Source organism: Cinclus cinclus, chromosome 6 (genome assembly GCF_963662255.1).
Source record: "Cinclus cinclus chromosome 6, bCinCin1.1, whole genome shotgun sequence".
NCBI classification, from domain to species: domain Eukaryota; kingdom Metazoa; phylum Chordata; class Aves; order Passeriformes; family Cinclidae; genus Cinclus; species Cinclus cinclus.
This window is the reverse complement of record NC_085051.1, coordinates 45,313,538-45,331,735: the sequence shown is the minus strand read 5'-3', so window position 1 is coordinate 45,331,735 and position 18,198 is coordinate 45,313,538. Positions and strand designations below refer to the sequence as shown.

General features: G+C 38.9%; 1 protein-coding gene across 4 annotated transcripts in view; it reads left to right on the top strand.

Moving 5' to 3' along the window:
* The window catches only part of EML5 (EMAP like 5), a 95,717-nt gene extending 84,056 nt beyond the window's left edge, over positions 1-11,661 (top strand). For 3 of the 4 annotated variants that reach the window (XM_062494466.1, XM_062494465.1, XM_062494464.1), the window contains 9 exons: positions 2,897-3,054; positions 4,962-5,076; positions 5,566-5,754; positions 5,947-6,119; positions 7,372-7,534; positions 8,427-8,530; positions 10,229-10,382; positions 11,204-11,304; positions 11,625-11,661. In XM_062494466.1, coding sequence (XP_062350450.1) covers positions 2,897-3,054; positions 4,962-5,076; positions 5,566-5,754; positions 5,947-6,119; positions 7,372-7,534; positions 8,427-8,530; positions 10,229-10,382; positions 11,204-11,304; positions 11,625-11,661 — 1,194 coding nt within the window. Of the gene's footprint in view, positions 1-2,896; positions 3,055-4,961; positions 5,077-5,565; positions 5,755-5,946; positions 6,120-7,371; positions 7,535-8,426; positions 8,531-10,228; positions 10,383-11,203; positions 11,309-11,624 lie in introns of those variants that run through there. The other variant, XM_062494467.1, reaches the window with a different exon arrangement.
* The last annotated feature ends 6,537 nt before the right edge of the window (positions 11,662-18,198 follow it).

Genomic DNA, 18,198 nt, shown 5'->3' with positions numbered 1-18,198 from the left:
CTTTGGGGGTTTTTGGACATGAGCAGGTGTATGGTTTAGTGTTTGCCAATTGTAATATATTTACTTTTTGTTGTGAAATAGGAGTAAAAGTAAAGCAGGCTTAAAACTTAAAAAGGGAAAAAAGAAAAAAAACTTTATTAACAACACAAAAAATAATAATAATAAATTCAGAACAGATTTTCAGACCAGTTTTTCTTTCCCCCTTTGTTGCAGCTTAACAACATACAGGGACACTTCACTCAATTCCTTACTTAAATAATCTTTTTCAGTTCACTTTAGGGAGAGGAGCTTCTTTGTGTTTAGCTATAAGGATCTTTTACCAAGAGAGGAAATCACCAGTTCTCTCTTGACTCCACTTTTTCATTATTAGCAGCCGCCCAGGATCTGCCATCATGAATTTCCTCCCAGTTTAGAATCTTTCCAGAACTGAGTTGTGGGCCATGTTAAAAAGTCATGGGGTATTACTTTTAAGGATGAGCTGCTCAAAGGCAAAAGTTCTCTTTAGCTCACTTCTCTCTGTTCATACTTCATTCCCATGGACAGAGTTCCCCCTCTTTTCCTCGGGGCAAAGGATTCTTCAAACACTTTACACCTTGCTCCACCCCCCATGTCTTTTTTTTTTCATGGTTTAAAGGAATTTTTTCGTGAAGTACAGTCCACCCCTATAACTTACAAAAAGATATTTCAGCCAACCTTCATGGCGTCTCCTCATTCTCCTTCCATTTAGAAACTTAGCTTTTACTTCATTGACTTTGGTGTATCCTTTCTGTTCTTCTCCCTCTCACCCAAGGAAAGATGAAAGTCTGTAAGTCTTATCTGAGCATTGGAAAAGTTAAAATCTCACCCAGAAGTTGCAGGGGCTGTGCCAGGCCATGCCGGAGCTGTGTCAGGATCTCAGGGTGCCCAGGCCACGCTGGAGGGGCAGGACGAGAACTGCAAAGCGCACGCAGAGGAGAAATGGGTGCCAAGGCCGTGTGTCCATGGCTTTCCCCCGGCGCTGCCCGCCCCCAGCTCCAGCCGCAGCCCGGGGGTTCTCCCTCTGCCCTGCCCAGCACACAAAGCCCTGGGGGCTCTCCCGAACCGGGCCCGGCTGCCTCCCCCCAGCCCGTGAGGGCGGCAGGGCAGGGCCCCCCGAGCCACGGGAACAGCGGGAAAAGGCGAGAATCCAGCAATGGGCTCCGCTCCCCTCGGCCACTGGGACCCCCGGTTAAAGACGGGGCCCAGCGGCCTCCGGAGCCGCTCCCGCCTGGGCCGGGCCAGGTCAGCGCTACCTTGGGAGAGGCTGGAAATGCAGGAGAGCTTTCCCGGGGTTTACTTGATTCAAATGCGATTCACGGAGCGAAACGACTTTTCCAGTTGGTTTCTCAGGTTGTCAACAACTAAACCAACCTCCAACTGGTCCCGTCAATTCACAGAGGAAGTTCTCATGGAGAAAAACTTCCTAGTGTGCCCTCCCCCAGGGTAAAACCAGCACAGCAGGCTGTCTTGCTAAGTTCCACTTCTGGGTCTGGAATTGTTCTACATGAGCAGTACTCATCTCTTCAGCTGGGCTGAAAGACACAGATGCCTTTTGTGAAATGGTCCTTTGCTTTGCCTGCGTTTCTGTCCTGTTTGACCATCTGCCTGTTGGGTCCAGACTGAATTTACACTGATTTTGATTTTTGAAACTAACTGGGATGTAGTTTCCTTTCTTGGTACACACTCTCTTTTACACAGTGGTGTCTGCCTGATTTAGATGAAGGTCTTACAAAAAACCAAGATATTTTTCAAATGATAACTGTTATTGATGCCCAGCCCAGGCATTAGTCAGGGGTTTGGGAAACCTCTGTAAACTTTCTTATGAAGAGACAGGTTCTTGTGTGGGAATCAGTCTGTGTGCTGCGTGGCCTGAAGTTTGGTATGAGGTTTGAGGATGTAGAGCTTTCAGGGGTTTTGTGAAAAGCTGTGCAAACTGAATAAAGCCAAATGTGGTGTGTTCTCCATGCTTCTGTAGCAGTTCTGGGAGTGCTCTTCTTGATTTTGTCGAAGAAGCTGGTTCAGCTCTCCCTGAACAGAAGTTGGAAACAGCCCAACAGTTATGCTGTGAGGATGATCTGAGGATCTGCTCTCAACTTTATTTCCAGTCCTCTTTTACTTTATTAGATTCACCGTGCACGCGCACCCCTTAAAAAAAAAGGGATGTAGATCATCAGCCTACTTCAGTCAAGGAAAGTGTTTGTGAAACATGTGGAGTGATACTCTTAAAGCATAATACTAGATGTGACACTGAATTTGAGGATCCATCTAAGTTACTAAACCATTTTGCTCAATGACCAGTTCCTGTTGGAATCATAATAAATAGCCCTTCAATTTCAGAGGTAATTACATTTATTGCCTTCCAAGAACAGGAAGCAGAAGTGAAGAACAGGCAGCTTTTAATTCTAAGTCAAACTGTTTTCTTCCTGAACTAAAGGTTACTGTAATCATGTGAGTCTCTTCGCCTAATCAAAATAGTTACTGCAAGCATAACATGTAGCAAGGAGGTGTAACTTGCCTGCTTGTGTGGAATGTCAGTACTTTCTGTGGTATTCTACTTTTTTTGCCACATGTTGCACACCTGATAGTCTGAAAGCATAGATAACCATATGGCAGAAGCTTAAGTCATTGCATTTTTTTCTTGCAAAACGAAAGGCAGTGATTTTCTTCAGTCTACAAGAAAGCATCATTCAGACTTCAAGAAGGAATACAGTAGCTCATTATTTTGTCCCTAGAGGTCCTTATTGCCTCTTCCAGTTTCCTCTTCTGCAGCAGCAAATAAAAGCAATTTAGCCACTAAATGCAAATGGTGTTTATTTCTGTATGTTTTTCTTCCTACTTTACACAGAATCAGATGATGAGTATATTTTTCCCCTTTCAGAATAACTTGACATTTACAGGTACTATCAGTGGAGATGTTTGTGTTTGGAAAGATCATGTGCTGATACGAATTGTGGCCAAAGCTCACAATGGACCTGTTTTCACAATGTATACCACACTAAGGGATGGTTTGATTGTTACAGGAGGCAAAGAAAGGCCGTGAGTCTTCTTTTTTTCCTTTTTTTTTTTTTTCCTGCATGCACATGTACTCTTTAAAAATTATTTGGGTTCATCCATTAACACTAGTTGAGACATTAAGGATAGAAGAGTAGTCCCTTTCAGATCCCTGATAGGTTTTAAGAAAAAGAGCAGTCACCACTTCTAATGTGCAGGTAACCCCATATGAGCTTCAACTAGCTATTTTTCCAATTTATTATTATAAGAGAAAGCATTTAGTCCAAAATTCAGAAACACAGAATGGTTAGGATTGGAAGGGGCCTTATAGATTTTCTAGCTCCAACATCCATTTAGCTTTAAGCATTAGTTACCTACTCCTTGTGGGTTACTTCTTTCAGTGAAGATGTACTGAGGTTGTTAACGCAAGTAATTTGCACAGTTGTGATTGAATACATAAATTATCAATTTTATAGCAGTATGATTAGCACAATTTCTTTCAAAGGAAATATCTGCTTGGTTATGATGGAAGAGGCGAGATGTCTTCTCTGAAATCGAAGGCACAGAAAGGTTCTTTGTTTCTGGGATTGCAAGTGCAATATCTCCTCAAGCATTTTAATTTTTGGTGCCTGCCTTCCTAGTGATAAGAAAATGCTTCAGCTTTAATACAGTCCATCTGATGACAGGATAGTGCCCCATTTTGCAGGACACGGGCCACTTACCTTTTCAGACCCAACTGAAAACTTACTTCTGTGCTTGAAATATTTCCTTCAACTGTTTATAAATGTTGCTGTGAATTCATTTGGAGGATGTTCTCTTAGCTTCAGAGGCTCTTAATTATTTGACCTGAAGCATATAGTTATGAATAACAATAAGAACCCAGAATTCATCTCCTGTGGGAAAATGAAGTATTGACAGTATGCAAAGCAAATTTTCATTTAGGAAGACTGCATGTTTTTTTCTGCCTTAGTTGCAGTTCACCAGCCTGTTTTGGTAAAGTCTTCTTGCTGAGTATAATGATCAGTCATATGTCAAGTGTGCTAGTGGGAAGCAAAGAATATACTATTTCAAGGAGTATCAATTTGTAATTTATTATAGTTCTTTTAATAATAATAATAATAGTACAAATCAGTAATTGTGATTAAATATTCTGAAGTTTTTTGTAAAATTATTCAGTAATCAAAGCTGTAACACAAGCAGCTCGATATTGTGGAACATTGTATTTTTGTTTCTCTTAGGGAAGATTGGAGACAGATAAGACATGTCCCAGCTCAACTAGAAATGCCAGTTTCTAGTTATCACTTATCACTGTTTCAATAAACATTATCTTCTTTTTAGAAACTTCTTTAATTTCAATGTGTTCTGTACTGAAATACCAGGTTGTTTTTTTTTTGTTTGTTTGGGTTTTTTTTGCAAGTGGAAGGGAAATACTTAGTGTTTCCATAATTAATATCTGTTAGTTTTATGGTTTTTCTGCTGTATCTGTGTAATTTACTTTACAGCATTGAAAATATGACATTTTTACAAAAGTGAAAAATCTTCTGTCATTTATTTCACAGAAGTAAAATACATACTTTTTCTGTTTCTCTCCACTATAATTTGAAAAGCTCTGCCTGTCTGATTATTAAGATGGTGGTTTGCATGCTTAACTGCTCTTTTGACTAGACAAACTCCCTCAGAGCTACTCGTTCAGACTAAGCTTAGCAGCACCTATCTTTCAGCTTGCTCTGTAAAGTAGAACAATGAGGACTTGGAATCAGTTTGTCTTGCTGGGCTGTGAGGCTCAGCATATTAACATCAACTGTTCAGTCAAATTGAATTTTTAACTATTTAAAACATACTAAAATGTCTCATTTGCAGTACAGTACATTAAACAATGTCGTTCTTTCCTCCATTAATTGTGCTTTTTGTGCCAGCTGTAACACTCATGGTTCTTCCTGATGTCTTCATAGTTCAAAGGAAGGAGGAGCAGTTAAGCTGTGGGACCAGGAGCTGAAGCGATGTCGTGCCTTCAGACTAGAGACAGGACAAATGACAGACTGTGTTCGCTCTGTTTGTAGAGGCAAGGTAAACAAAGCTGCCTCTCTGTAAAGTAAAGCTTATAATTTGTGGGTTGATCTCTAAATATCACATAAATTAGTTCTGCTTTCTCTTATAGCTAGTATTTGAAATTAAAGGCTAAGCTAGAAGGTGTCTCCAACTGATATTGTGGCAGAGAAACATCTGCTTTGTGGGATCTCAGTCATTCTTAGGATAATATTCCATATGTGTTTTTATTAAAGACTAATTAAGGATTTATTTTCTACTTTATTTTCACACTTCAGATATCAAATATCAAATGACAAGCAGTAACTCAGCCAGCATCATGGTATCTACAGAGCTTAGTACCTTATTAAATCAGAGAAGTTTAAAAAATAAATTTTCTTTGATTCTTTAAGAACTTGACTTAAGCAAACTTTCTTGACAGAACTATAGCTCTAGATGATATTTTAATTACTGTCCATCATGAGACGTTAATGTATTTTATCAGAGAAAATTCTTTCACTATTGTTCAAGGGGAAAATTCTTGTTGGGACAAGAAATGCTGAAATAATTGAAGTTGGAGAGAAAAATGCTGCATGTAACATTCTAATTAATGGTCATATGGATGGACCTATCTGGGGCCTAGCAACGCATCCATCCAGAGATTTTTTCCTTTCTGCTGCAGAAGATGGCACAGTAAGACTCTGGGATATTGCTGAAAAGGTAGGTGTTAGAGAACGCTTGTTTAGGAAAAAAAAAAAAGCTTGTGATACATACCTGAAACTTGTTTTTTATTATATTCTGAAAATAATCAATCTGATGATGTTAGCATGTCAACAAACTATTAGCAAAAGATGCTTTAAAAATATGGACAAATAGTAACATTTACTATTCTGGGTTTTAATTTCTTCACAGAAGATGCTGAACAAAGTCAGCTTAGGACATGCAGCTCGTACTGTTTGTTACAGCCCAGAAGGTGATATGGTAGCTATTGGCATGAAAAATGGAGAATTTATTATCCTACTTGTGACCTCTCTAAAAATTTGGGGGAAGAAAAGGGACAGAAGATCAGCAATTCAAGATATAAGGTCAGAAAATATAATTTGTAGTCTATTGTAGTATACTAGAAATCTCTAATAATTTGTTTTTAAAAAATACAATTCTGTGCTCTGAGGAACATTGCAATGGTGTTTGAGAGAGCTGGAATCAATGAGTGAATTGTGGTGTTTGTGTGATTACACTGATACCAGGAATAAAAAGAAAGAGGAGGTACATGGAGATAGCATCAGTCAAAACAGCTGGTGGTGTGGACACCAGGGACAAGTGGTGTTCCCCAGGGGCAGGTGCTGGGAGTGGTGCTGTGTGGGATGTGGTGGCAGCAAGGACAGTGACATCGTGGTGGCAGCAGAGACAGTGGGGTCGAATCCTCTCATCAGGTTTGCCAGCGACACCAAGTGTGTGGTGAGCTCAGCATGCTTGAGGGAAGGGACTTGTAGCAGGTAAAATGGATCAAAAACTTAGAGATGAAGACTGGATTGTGAGACAGAATGGAAATGCCAGTCTGTCAGTTTGCTGGTGGTTGTGTTTGTTAGAAAGGAGTTAGAAGTAAAAATTTGCTTCTGTTTCCTGAGTGGAGGAACAGGGCTGTTTTTATTATGAGATAAACTGGTCGTAATCAGCTAAGGAAAGTTTGGGAGAGCAAAGTGTGATGAGAGAGGAATATAAGCAGAAACTTTGCAGGAGAGCTCTGCTAGGATTTAGGAGGTTGCTGGAGTTGGAAAGATGTCCCAAGGTATGTTTTAGAGAGAATAGAAATAGAGAAACTTCCCCAGTAATACAGAAGTGGCTGTGAGGGATTCGTTCAGCTCAGGAAGTTACTGAGTTTCAAGACTTGAAGGGAAAACTGGAAGAAAGAAACCAGTGTGCAAAGATACATTGGATAAACAAAAGGTTTGATTTACATCTTTTTCTTCAGTATGTTTCATCTAGAAGTTCTGGCTTTTCTTTAGTTTTCCAGTTTTTAACCTTGTGAGTCAGTGTCATCAGGGGGATGTCACAAGTTGTTAGACCATGAGATAGTCATGATATCAGATAATGAACAGAGCTGTTCAAGAGATGTTCCCAGTTCACAAATATGTGTAATTTGTACCAAAACTATTGCCATCTTCTGCTGGATATGCATTCCCTGAAAATTTAATTTCAAAAGTTATTTTGCTTAGCAGACTGAATAATCTGCCTCCCTCTAGTTCTGATAGATACTTGAAATGGAAATTTTTGTACTTCTCATATAATCTGTTGCAAGTGCCAACTTGTGTTAATGAAACCCTTTTATCTGTTTAGGTTTAGCCCAGATTCTCGTTACCTAGCAGTTGGTTCCAGTGAGAATGCAGTGGATTTTTATGATCTGACTTTGGGTCCCACACTAAATCGAATCAGCTATTGCAAAGATATCCCAAGTTTTGTGATCCAGATGGACTTCTCTGCTGATAGCTCTTATCTCCAGGTATCAGTCATTAATTGGTCAAGGTGCTGAATGGAAAACATACTCATGGCAGATACTCTGCAAATATACTCCTTTGACAACTAAGTTTTGTAACTAGGTGTTGGAGTATGTTACTGTCATTAGACTTACTTTGTTGTAGTGGTAAGTGGATGCCTTTAGTTTTGAATAGTTTTCCTGGAGTTCAAATACAGAAAATAAGCAAAGAAATGAGAGACAAATTTCAAACCTCCTGTGATGTGTCTCCCTGCCTTTTTAACTCTGTTGCTGATGGACTGTCTTAAGAGGAAGGAGTACAGTCTGTCATTCTGCAGGGCCTGGGGACCGATGACTTCTTCATCTCTCTGACCAGCATGATGACATTACATGTCTTTTTAGCGCTAGAATTTGTGGAGCAGCACCAAAATCATGGTGTTGCAACTTCCAACGGGAGGAGGGCTTATGACATTTATTAAATAGAAATGAAGTAAATATAGTATGTTTTCTAGATTTTATTTGTGCCTGAGAGGAGAAATAAGCTTCTCTTACTATCAAATCAATATTTACAGCTGAAGAGGAACACCTTTGTGTCAGTTTTAAAAATAGGAATTTTTTTAGCCTTATTTTTATATACTCACACACTAAACACATACAGGCAGAATGTGAGTTGCTTCAGTTATTTTTTACTAATTAGATATTTAAATGTTAAGATTTCTTATGCTTTCTCACTATTGCTTTATGCTTGTAGAGATTTTTGAGAATTTTCAACTCCCTAACTAATTTTTCTTAATAGCTAAGTTACTTAATGGAGTAAAAAGTAACTGTCACAAAAATGCTTTTCAAAACCCTCTGGGATTGCACTTTCATCTTGTGAAACAAGCTAATATATTGTAAATTCTCTGTGGTCACCTCAAAGGTCTCTACGGGGTCTTACAAAAGGCAAGTGTATGAAGTGCCTTCAGGAAAGCAGCTTGTGGACCAGGCTGTGATTGACAGAATAACTTGGGCTACTTGGACAAGGTAAATGATGAATGTATTTACACCTGTAAAACACCTGGAACTTCCAAGAGAAGCATCTACTGTTTAAAAACATATTTAATCCCTTCAATCAGATATTTTCTTTAACACACCCATCTGCTCTGGCAGCAGCTCCCCTAAATGCAGCCCAGCAAAAGGCAGCACAGAGCAGATTCCCTCAGTACACAGGGGCTGTTTGGCCCCTGAGGAATCTGATTAAAACCCATCTCTCATATGTGTCCTTGCACTCACTGGGTATCCCTAGGTCCTTTGATACAACCCTAGCAGCCTCACTCTCTGTTTCATTGCATTCTCCAAATTATCTGGGATAGTGCACTATTTTTTTCAAAATAGGGATGAGAGTACAGGACCAATTAAAAGAGATCGAAACATGAGAAGACAATACACGACTAGGGTAATTCAAGTTTATTTACAGTACCACACTAATGGTATCTGTATAAGTTGCTATTAACATTTGCATATGAGAAGGCATACAAAATACTTTTAAATACCTTAAAGTTATTATATTTCTTTCAAGATATTACATGAAATAGAATAACATATTTTATTGTTATTTTACAGTTAAATAATTTGTTTTTTATTCTATGAAAATCTGACTTTCAGTGCCTTTTTTCAGTCTCTGTTGCCTGCTTTTAATTATTGTCCTCTCATTATCACCCTCAGAGAAAAACTGAGAATAAATACTTGAAATTTTTTCACACTGGAACCACTTTAAGCATTAAGAATCCTGACTATTTGCTGCAATACACAACTAAGACTATAAGCTTTTAGAGGTCTCTGAAAGGCTCATTTTAATAGATTTCTGGGTTTTGTTTGGGTTATCAATTTTTGTCACCTTTCAGAGACAAAACCAAGAAACTGGTATTTCCTGATCCAATTCAGTATGTCTGATGTCAAGTCATGTCTTTTTGCATGTAGTGTACTGTGCCCTGAATTGGGGGGAAAAGAATCACAGAAAGATTCCCAAATCATTTACTTATTAACAAATGATAAATTTCTTGTTTCTGTACATTCCTGGAAGTATGCATGTACCTTGTAAGCCAAGCTGAGTAAAAGCCCTTGTAACAAGGCTTTGCAAAGGAAGTTTTCCAGACTCTTAAAATAATTGTGTTTTCGGGGCAGGGCGGGACAATTTTCCTCTCTCTGATTATAATGAAGAATCTTCACTGGACTCAGAGAAACTTTTCTTTAGATTGATATGAAAACACTACAGAATCATCAGAACATAGTTATATGAATACATATATGCATACATACATATATGCAACATAGAGAATATAAATGTTTTTATTATCCAAAAGCTGCAGCTTATTAATCTAAGGCTTATGCTATGGTGTTCTATTTCTAATTGCCCTTTCTTTATTCTTTTTCTTGTTTTTCTTTTTTTTGCAAATTCCTCACTGGACAATACTGGATAAATCAATACTGTTGATTTAATCTCTGGTTCTCTCACATTGTGTGGGCCACATTATTTTGGGCATTATGTCACTGAATTAGTTTCAGGAACAATTATGGAAAAAATAATTACAGAATAAAAACTATATAAGGTGTGCTTGTGTGAAAATAAAATGTAAACATCGCATTTTTATAGAACCAGTAAGAATATGAGATCTGCTTTCTATTTCCTGACTCTTATTTTTGCAGTGGTTTTCAAAAGAATTTCTTGGTCTTCTGTTTCAGTGTTCTAGGGGATGAAGTAATTGGAATCTGGTCCAGGCATGCTGAAAAAGCTGATGTGAACTGTGCTTGTGTCTCTCACTCGGGAATCAATCTCGTAACTGGCGATGATTTTGGCATGGTCAAACTGTTTGACTTTCCATGTCCTGAAAAATTTGTAAGAACTTGTTTTTGCATGGTTACAACAAGAAATACTGTTGATATTATGATCTTGACTTGTTTCTCTAGAAGACATATGATAGAAATATTTTCTTTAAATTTGTAGCTTTTAAATACCTCCTTAGCTCCACAGTCTCGTATGCATGCTCCACATCAGAGTTTCCCTACCATTTTCTGCAAGAGTCCTTGCTATAACCTCTTGTAGGTGTTGCTATTGTCTGCCAGTCTGCTTTAGCATGCCTGCCTAATGAAAATCTCAGAGCCCTCAGTAATTTCCACATTTCTGATCCATTTGACAGATGAGGAAGATAGCTGGTGATTTTAGTCCCATCTGTGTATTGTCATGGATGAAGAGTTTACAGATTTTTCACCAACACTATTAAATTGTTTCACTGTTTTTTATACTTTTAATTTATAAGGTTTTTAAAATTTATTTTCAGTGTTAATTTTCAAGACTTGAGACTACACAGGGTAAACTGTTCACACTATTGCATTGAAAATATTTTTTTTTTCAGTGTGAGGAATTTTACACAAAACTTGGAAGCTAGTCATGTGACAAGATGCATTTAATATTATTGCATTAGCTTGAGCATTCTTTCCAATTTGCAAGTGCTCTCTTATTGGCTGACAATTTAATCTGCATTGCAGCTCAATAGTAGTTCTTCAGGAGATCTTTCACATTTGATAACCTATATATCTTTTGAATGTTATAAATATGTGATGCATTAAAAAGGTACATAAAAACATGCGCACCTTTTTTGATTTAGGAGGGTACAGAACATTTAGAATCTCTCATTCTGTTGTTTGGGTTTTTTTCAGGCAAAACACAAACGATTTTTAGGTCACTCTGCCCACTTAACTAATATTCGATTCACAAGTGGAGACAGATACGTGGTCAGTGCTGGAGGGGACGACTGCAGGTAGGTGTCCTTGCCATTACTGTCAGAATCTGCACTGGACATGGACAGTCCTTAACAATGTACAGCTCAAGTTCAGCCTTTTATCTGCGTGCTCGCTTTACTGTTCGTACACAGAGAAAGTACATTTGTGACCAAATCAATATCTCAATATTTATAATTTTAAAAAGCCATTATTTAATATATAACAGCTAATATTTAATAAGTTAAAATGCTCACATGAATATTCAGAGCATAATATTTTTAATGAGAATTTCTTCTGGCTGTGCTAGCCATTTTCTTCTATATTTCATATTTAATCTTTTATCTTTCTGAAAACACAGCTTATTTGTTTGGAAGTGTGTGCATATGCCTCATTGAGAGAGACATGGAGACTTGCAAAGAGGAAACTGCATGAAGTACCAGGCATGAAATACCCAGGATTGCAATGTGACATTCTACTGTGCCGTGCATGTGTAAGAAATGACCCAAGACACAGAGCAATCTGTCTCTGAAAGACAGGACCTGCCAGAAGGAGGGACTGTCACAAACACACTGAGGCTGCTAGGTTTGCTTCAGTATCAGATAATCTGGGTTTGTATTCCACTCACTGCCAGATGTTGAGAACAAAATATGTGGATGAAAGGAAAAAGTGAATTGTTAATCAATGTACAGTTTCACAGCAAGTTCTTGGGGTTTTAATCAAGAGATGCTGTTCCTGACCTAGTGCTGTACATTGATCTATTTTCAGCATGAATGTTTTTCCCTTAAGTTTTGAGGTCTAAATAGCATAGATAAAAAGAATATTCCATATTTTATTACTGACAGAGACCATATATTAACTCTTAAATATATAGTATTTTAATAAATGTTTAATTATGATAATGGAAATTATATTTCTATGGCTGGTCAAAAGGAAACATATCTGATGAAGCAGAAAATAATAGAGTTGATTCCTTATGACTGAAATATTTCTGTATTTAGAGGCCTGGGTCACAGTCATGTCTGGTGAAAGCCTTTGGATATGCATGATCTTCATGGCTAATTTAGTGTTTTTGTTGCACTTAAACATTAAATTAGTTCTATGAGCAAAAATAGATTTGCTCACTTTGCGAGTGCCTTGCCCACTACCTAAAAGTCTAACTCCAATTTTTGCCTTGTGAATAAAAGTATTTTCAGTGGAAGAGAGATTATTGCTGTGTTACTTGACTGGGCTGTGAGCCTGTCTGCTGGAAATGAGGACCAGGGTGAGGATTTTGTATTCTTCTTGTTGATAAAGTTTGGGATGTCAGTAGTGGCAAAAATAGAATTTCAGAGCAATATGAATTGATTTTATTTTCTCAGCATCATAGGGGAGATCCAGAGAGAACTTTCCGAGCATTATATTTTATACATTTGAACTTTTTAATAGAGTTAGGACTGGCTGGGTATGTCTCTATTCAGATTTCTCTTCTGATTGTACAAAATGTCCAATCATCTGCTTATTTGAATGGACCTGCTGTCACCTCGAGCATTTTTTTATCCTGAAACGTAACTGAGATTCTAAGTCAGAAAAACATTTCAGTGATAATAAAATCCTGAACAAAGCTGTGTTTTGGGTACAAGTGAGGAAGATTTTGTCAGCTGTTTGTCTAAATCATGTAATAGAGAAGCATTACAGATAGTTAATTTTCATGCAATATAGCAGGGATCGAAAATCACTAATTATCAGCACTGGTCTCATTGTGGCATTCTGCTGTGAACAGAAAGCTCTTTCTGTGTAAGCCAGCATTGCTTTGACAATGGCACTTATTTAGGTCAGTCAGGAGGCTTTAGTATTTTTCATCTCTTGCATTTTCTTATGGCAGATGAAAAAGAAATAAACCTCATCTCTTCTTGTTATCTTGTGTATGTGTTGGTTACAGAGAGGATGGGTGGGCTAGCAGGCAGAAGAGAAGGAGAAGAAAATTTACAGAGCCAAACTTTTGTGCTCTTCTTGTTATGTGTTATACAAAGCTAGTTACCCAACTGTCTTAGGTAATATATTTTATATATCAAACTATAAAAAATATTTTTTTTAAAGAAGATGATGAACTAAACAGTTATCAGGTTTCTCAGCATGATGGTTCTTAACAAAATCATGCCAGTCATGCAGCTGCTATTCTACAGGAGCAAAAACTCTGAGGATTTGGTCATGAGTGTTCAGGGTGTACATTCTTGCTAGTAATGTTTTTGAGTTTAGGGAAACTGCATATGAGAGTTGTAATTAGACCTGATGTATTTCATAACCTTGTTTCCTGTCTGTTGTACATGAAAATTAGTCTGGTGTTTATATCTTCTCTTTACCAGAGAAATGGTTTGCAGTGTGCTCCTTTATGGCTGTGATTCTAACCCTCATTAAACACATCTGTGCAGGACTTTTGGGCTTGAAGTAAGATTTGTCCTGCCTCTATTTTAAAGTTGCCTTTCATTGGATCGAGATGGATGACTGTTAAGAGCTCACTCATAGTCTGTCCTACTCAGACTGCCAGATCAAAGTCCATAATTTTCTGTCTCTGAGTTTTTTCCACAAAATGCTAGGCTCTGTGAGCTCTTCTGTAGGCCTTCACTCAGTGAAGGAGCTACGTGGATCAAGAGGGCTTGTTCCTGTCATTGTTCCTCTTCTCTTTTCCTTCCTCCCCCTACCCCCTTCATTAATGCTGTGCCTCTCCACTGATAATAGTCCATTGGTGCTTTTCCTCTGAGGGACCCCCAAAGGCCACACCAGAGCTGAAGGATGAGCAAAAAGGGGTAGGAGGAACTGGGCTGAGGGCTGCAGCCTCCAGGTCTCCCTGCTTCTTCACTCTCTTCCAAACCTCACTGCTACTCTAAAGGGCTGGGATGGGAGCTGGAAGCTGAGGAGCTCTTTAGAAACTAAACTGCCAGCAGCGTTCCTCCTCTGGCAGTCCATACTGGTAGCCAGTGTTTTCCCTGGTGAAACTGCTCTAGTTTGCCAGGTAAAATAGGGGCAGCCACCTGGGAATGATCACAAATGTTAAGGAGAAGAGTGAGCCGAGTCTCAGTTGCAGTTTGGAGCATAATATAGCTGTGGTCCTCTGCTGAACTGAAGAGCTGGCTGTCAGCATGGTCCAAGCTGGCAGCTTTATGGTGGTTTTGGTCTTTTTTGTCTGTGATGGTGCTTGCTACCGTGCCTCATTTGATGTTTACATTAAATGCTACTGTAGTAACTTGCTAATTGTTGCCACCCATGCTTGAAGCATGTGTCTATGGGAACAGGCTGCCTGCTCTGACAGGCAGTGGCAGCTCAAGGCAGGATGCTCCACAGAGAAGTTGGAGGATGACAGAGCCCTGTAGGATAGGTCAGGGAAGAAGCTGGAATGTGGAGGGACTGACTAGTGACAGCCTTCCATCTGGAAGCATCAGAGAGAACTGAGAGCAGGAGAGCTTTGCCAGAAGCTGTAGAAAACCTCTTCTGGGGTTATACAGCACCAGGGAAGGGAAGGAAAAAGTTATTTGTATAATTTAATCAGTCATACTGGATGATTTTTTACTGTAGCTTTTTTTTGGTCAGCAGCAAACATACATCTTTGGGATCTTTAGTCAGCAGTATTTTTGGTAATAAAAGTAATTAACTGGAGGACTGAATAAAAATAAAATAACATTTCACTTAATAAAGCAAATATGCCCTTGAAAGCTAATAAGCATACTTAGAAAAAAAAAGAGAATAAGGAAAATCCAACTCTTAGGAGCAAGGAAATACAAAAAATAAACCCATTTAGAATAGAAAGTTGCCATAGTGCAGGAACATAGTTGGGAATTTGGTCAGAGAGAGCAAATTAGCCAAATACGTAGAATCATTTAGACTGGGGTTTCTTTTTGTTTTTTTTTTTTTTTAAATCTCAACAGGGCAGTCAGCATATATGACTTTCTTATTTTGCTAGGGAAAGCAAGAAATGCTGTGAAACTAAAGGATAAGATTTCAGAAAATTAAAGCTGTTTTCTCACTTGGTGACAGCTGAGGAAAAGCACACATTCAGAGCAACTTCTGACTTTGCTCTGTATCAGGGTTTCAATGTTAGCAAGATTCATTTCAGCATAACTGAACTTTCTTCCAGTCAGCTTAATGCTAACCTGGAATTGTGCCATCAGAAAGCAGCTCCACGGCAGGTGAAACATCTCCTCAGTCTAAAACAAGATAAAAATAAAGGACTTCAGTACCTTTAAGAGCAGGATTTTGATAGCATTCAGGAGTGGCTTAGTTTTAAACCATGATCCAGTTCTCTCAGCTGCTGCCTGAACCACCTCAGCCCCGCAGTTTGAGCTGCCAGTTTGCCAAGAGACCCAGCAGCTGTGAGCCACCCCGAGCACTGGCCCTGCAGCACCTCCCCTGCCTTGGGATCCTGCCCGGAGCCCGGCCTGGATGGGCTGCACAAGGTCTAGGAGTGTCACAAGCAGAGGGTCTTGGCTTCAAATACAGTATTTAATTAGGCAAGGTGACCTATTCCTTATTTCATTATCAGTGTCAGAGATGTGACCAGCCCTAATCCTGAAAGTGTTTTTTTAAAACTTCTGTCAACATAAGCTGTAGACAGAAGTCATCTTGTCAATGTTTTGGACAAAGTGGAGCATCCTCTAGACTCTACAGAAGGGGAAATAAGACTGCAAATCACAAAATGAATTGCCACATCAGTGATATAGACACCCCTAGTTGCATTGCATTTGTGTGTTTTTATGTTCTGATTGGTTTTTTTATGCTGCTTTGCTCTGTTTTTCTGAAATCTTTTAACAGCATTTTTCTGCTCACATGGATAAATCCATGTGCTTGCCAAAGTCTGCTGTCACTCTTCATACCACTCAGGTGACTGCAGCAAGTCCACTTATTTTGTTTGCCCTGCTTCTGCTCTTCACTTAACTTTGACTTCAGACTTGAACTCTGCATCTCATTTTAGAAATAAAAATAGAATAGTTTTAGGTGTCTAATATTCATAAAAGCCACAATAGGTTTCCTTGCCAAAATCATTTGCATCTGAGAAGTATTTGGGTGGTTTTCTCAGTCTATTTGATGCTAGAACAGGTAAACACTCACCATCCTTTTCTCAGTTCACTATTAGCAAACCAATCAAAACCTTGATACTTTGATCTCTTTTTGTATTAACTGTGAGTTCAGCAATCCAACTCATTCACTACTTCTTTGGCAAGGAAGAGGGGAAAAAAAGCATGGAACATATGTTCTTTTCTCCATCCCTCTGTTTAAAAAAAACCCAAACCACAAAAGGTTTAAGGTCTTAGCATGATGAGAGTAGGCAATTCTTCTAATTTCCATAATTCTTCTGATTTCTTATAACTTCCTCTTCTTTTGGGAATTATGGAACAAAGTGTGGAGGAAGCAGTAGCAGAAAACCAGTAAACAAATATGGAGAAAAGGCAAAAGAAAGGAAAGCAGAGAAAGGAACACTAAAAATAGGCAAAGGAGTGGCAAACATCTTGTTTCAAGTGGGAAGCATTCAGTGGCTGCTTGGCAAATCTAAGGACTGGAGAGCAGCAGAGTGCTCAAGGAAAGGCTGTAGGTAACTGGTTGCTCTGTTTTTGGGAAGATGCAGCCATTCCCTCTCACTGCTGTCTTCACTCCTGTACCTGTGGGACACCTGTTAAGAGCTGAGGTGCAGCAGCAAAGAGCAGGTTACCCACAGCTGCAGTGGATGCAGTGGAACAAAGAAAGTGTTATAAACACAGAAGTGTTTTGTAGTACTGAGAGCTCAGGCAAAAGAGGTAAAGCATTTATTTTAAAAGGCTACTCATCTTTCCACCTAGAACACACATGGATTGTTTTAATAGGCCTCTTCTGAAAATGTTCTTCAAACAAAAATATTAAACCAAAGAAATATTATACTTTAGAAAATTCCTCCAAACCAAGCTGTTGCAATTGCTGCCTCTCATTTCTTTCCTAGTCAGCAGTTCTAGATTCTGTTCCCAGGCATTCACAACATTTAAGATGACAGACGTGAAAGCTGTGGGCTCTATTAATATATTTGACTCGAGGTGTGACAGCGAGAGGAATCTGCAGAGGGCAGTACAGATCCTACTTGAGCCAAATTTTCCCTCAGCGGTTCCATGCCATGGGCCTTCAAATATAAAGGAAGTCACGTGAATGTAATTAGATCCAACAATCTAGAGTAGATCTGAGTAGAAATGAATCAGTATAAAGTTCTTGATTTTGTTCCCTTACTAAAACAGGAAACAATTATGATAAACTTTAGGTGAAAAACAATCCAAACTCATTATAGGTGCTGGTTAGACAATTTTTACTTGTAGCAACTTTCTGTAGGAAACACAAAATTTGTGCATGAATAGCTGGACTGATCCTTCTTCACATGCTAGAGGGCAGTTGATTTTGAGATGTGAGAGGCAGGATGTTCCTATTGTTTGGTAGGTTTGGATTTCTCTTCCAGTAAGCCAAAATAGGTGTTTCCTTAGTTTCTTTTGCTGCTTGTGGGATACCCTCAAGACTCTAAAAAGTGATTTTGCCCTTAGCAGCACCTATCTCACTTAGTTTAGGCACAGATGTCATGTGAGAGCTTACTGTAAAACAGAAAGAAATCAAAACAAACCTCACACGTTTTTAGTGTTTTAATGGTATCCCCTGAAATACTGTCGTTTGCTCCAGTGATGTCAAGATCCATGTGACTTGCACTGTAAAGGAAAGCAGATTGTATCCACTTAGTTACTAAGTGGCCCCCACATAATGGGAGTTTCAAACCAGAGGATTAAAGCCTGCTGTGCTTTGCCAGTTTTCTAAGATGAAGGGGTAATTGCCACTGTCCCATTGTGTGTGGTGCTGCGAAGGTCATAAAGCTGGCGCTGCCTTCAGCTGCTCTCAGTGGGGCTGAGGCAGAAGATGAGGCCATAAGGACAAAATCTAAATTATCGCAACAAGCATTG